Here is a 2508-nt window from a genome sequence, read left to right as displayed (position 1 = left end):
TACGTATTTGCAAATTCCTAGTTTTATCAGTTGATTGATTAAACAAGTTTATCACAAGGGTGCTCTCATTTCTCACATACCCAGCAGGGAGACATGCATCATGCCTGCGCATAATAGAATCTTGCAGCTGCAGCAGACAGGCTTGCTGAATGCTGATATGCGGAGCAGACATGCCAATGCGATCTGCCATGGCGCTGCAGATCAAGCCAAGCAAGACGACACAACCCTGAATTTCTACAGCAATTATACTACATCTTGCTGACGCCCCTGCGGGTCGGCCCCATCTCCTTGGCGAGGTTCCGGAGCACGTACTTCTGGATCTTGCCGGTGGACGTCTTGGGCAGCTCGGCGCGGAACACCACGGTCTTGGGCACCATGTACCCGGGCATGCGCTCCCGGCTCCAGGCGATCACCTCCGCCGCGGTCACCGCGCCGGCCGCGCCCTCCTTGAGGCTCACGAACGCGCACGGCGTCTCCCCCCAGAACTCGTCCGGCCGCGCCACCACCGCCGCCTCGTTCACCGCCGGGTGGCCGTAGAGCAAGGACTCCACCTCCACGCTGCTGATGTTCTCACCGCCGCTGATGATCACGTCCTTGGACCGGTCCCGGATCTCCAGGTACCCGTCCGGGTGCATCACGCCCACGTCCCCCGTGTAGAACCACCCGTCGTCCCGGATCGCCGCCCGGGTGGCGTCCTCGTCCTTGAAGTAACCCATGGTGACGCACCCGCCGCGGAGCACGATCTCGCCCATCGTGGCGCCGTCTCGGGGCACGCTGCCGCCGGTCTCGCCGTCCACGATGTCCACCTCGGCCATGCCGGGGGTGCGCACGCCCTGCCTCGCCTTGAGCCGCGCGCGCTCCGACGCCGGCAGCTTGTTCCACTCGCCCTTCCACGCGCACAGCAGCACCAGCCCCGCCGTCTCGGTCAGCCCGTACCCGTGGCTGACGTCGAACCCGATGGCCTCCGTGCGGCCAAGCACCGCCGCCGGCGGCGGCGCGCCGGCCGTGAGGATCTGCACCTTCCCCGGCAGCGGCCTCCGCACGCCCTCGGGCGCGTTGGCCAGCATGTTGAGCACGACGGGCGCGCCGCAGAGGTGCGTTACCCCGCGGCGGGCGATGGTGTCGTAGACCTCGGCGGCGTCGACGCGGCGGAGGCAGACGTTGGTGCCGCCCACCACGGCCATCCCCCACGGGAAGCTCCAGCCGTTGGCGTGGAACATGGGCAGCGTCCATAGGTACGTCGGCTGCTCCGGCACGGACCAGGAGACGAGCGAGTCCATGGTGACCACGAAGATGCCGCGGTGGCAGTGCACGACCCCCTTGGGCGCCGACGTGGTGCCGGAGGTGTAGTTGAGTATCATCGGGTCCCACTCGCTGGCCGGCCGGACCCACCTGAACTCCGGGTCGCCCATCTCGAGCAGCCTCTCGTACGTCAGGGCCGCGGCGGGCGCGGGAGGGAAGTCCTTCTCCTGGGGGTCCTCGACGAGCACGACGCGCGGCGCCGGGTGGCCCGGCGGGAGGAGCCGGAGCGCCTCGTCGAGCACCGGCACCAGCGCCGGGTCGACGAGGATGAGCCTGGACCCCGAGTGGCGGAGCAGGACGGAGACGGTGCGCGCGTCGAGACGCGTGTTGATGCTGTTGAGCACGGCGCCGCTCATGGGAACCCCGAAGTGCGCCTCGTACATGGCCGGCACGTTCGGCAGCAGCGCGGACACCTGCAGCGGTTGATTCACGGCATCGGTCATCACGCACCAGCCCAATTCAATCCGATTAAATTCACCTTGTCGCGGCGCAATCGACGACGGAGGCGATCAAGATTCAAGAATTAAGTTAGGGGACGGACGGGTGGGTGCTTACGACGTCGCGGCGGGAGACGCCGAGGGAGGCGAGCGCGGAGGCGAGGCGGAGGCAGCGGCGGTGGGTCTGGGACCAGGTGAAGACGGTACCGCCGTAGACGACGGAGGGGCAGTCGCCGTACACGGTGGCGGCGCGCTCGATGAAGCCGAGCGGCGTGAGCGGGCACGAGTTGGCCGGGTTCGCGCCGAGCTTCTCCATGGCCGCCGGATCGGACGCGGAGGCTAGCTTCAGTCGCCTGCGACCGCGGGCGCCTATCTCTTGAATGTTTGGTAGGGGAGATAGAACAGAGCAGATCGGAGCAGAGCAAGTGACACGAGGGCTTGGCCTCTGCCACGGCATAAGAAGATGAAGCCAGGCGCTACAGGAGCCGCCCGATGGGGAACCGACGGCCCTGATGGGGTCAAGAGGCGCCGGTCATTTCCAGCGGGGCCATGATATCTAGGAGTATGAATTTTTTAGTCAACGTGTATACAGTCGCTATAGGATGGTTGGAGCTGACTGACAGGCAGTTTGATTAGTGGTTGGTTGGCTGGATAATCCAACTTGGATTCCACTTGTTTGCTCGTGCCATTTCGGCCGAGATGCCAAACCCGGATTGCCTTGTTTTTTCTCCCCTCCCGGCAGACATTTCAACATTTTATACGGCCTTGA

At 64.9% G+C, this 2508-nt stretch overlaps 1 protein-coding gene across 1 annotated transcript; it reads right to left on the bottom strand.

Moving 5' to 3' along the window:
- Positions 1 to 2186, bottom strand: LOC123055184 (2-methylpropanoate--CoA ligase CCL4). Its single transcript, XM_044479154.1, has 2 exons — positions 1858 to 2186; positions 1 to 1715 (listed from the first exon to the last, which is right to left on the bottom strand). The coding sequence occupies exons 1-2, from the start codon at positions 2053 to 2055 to the stop codon at positions 249 to 251; spliced, it is 1665 nt and encodes a 554-aa protein (XP_044335089.1). The 5' UTR covers positions 2056 to 2186; the 3' UTR covers positions 1 to 248.
- Between the last annotated feature and the right edge of the window lie 322 nt (positions 2187 to 2508).

This window comes from Triticum aestivum, chromosome 2D (assembly GCF_018294505.1).
Source record: "Triticum aestivum cultivar Chinese Spring chromosome 2D, IWGSC CS RefSeq v2.1, whole genome shotgun sequence".
In the NCBI taxonomy this organism is placed as follows: domain Eukaryota; kingdom Viridiplantae; phylum Streptophyta; class Magnoliopsida; order Poales; family Poaceae; genus Triticum; species Triticum aestivum.
This window is presented reverse-complemented; position numbering and strand designations above follow the sequence as displayed.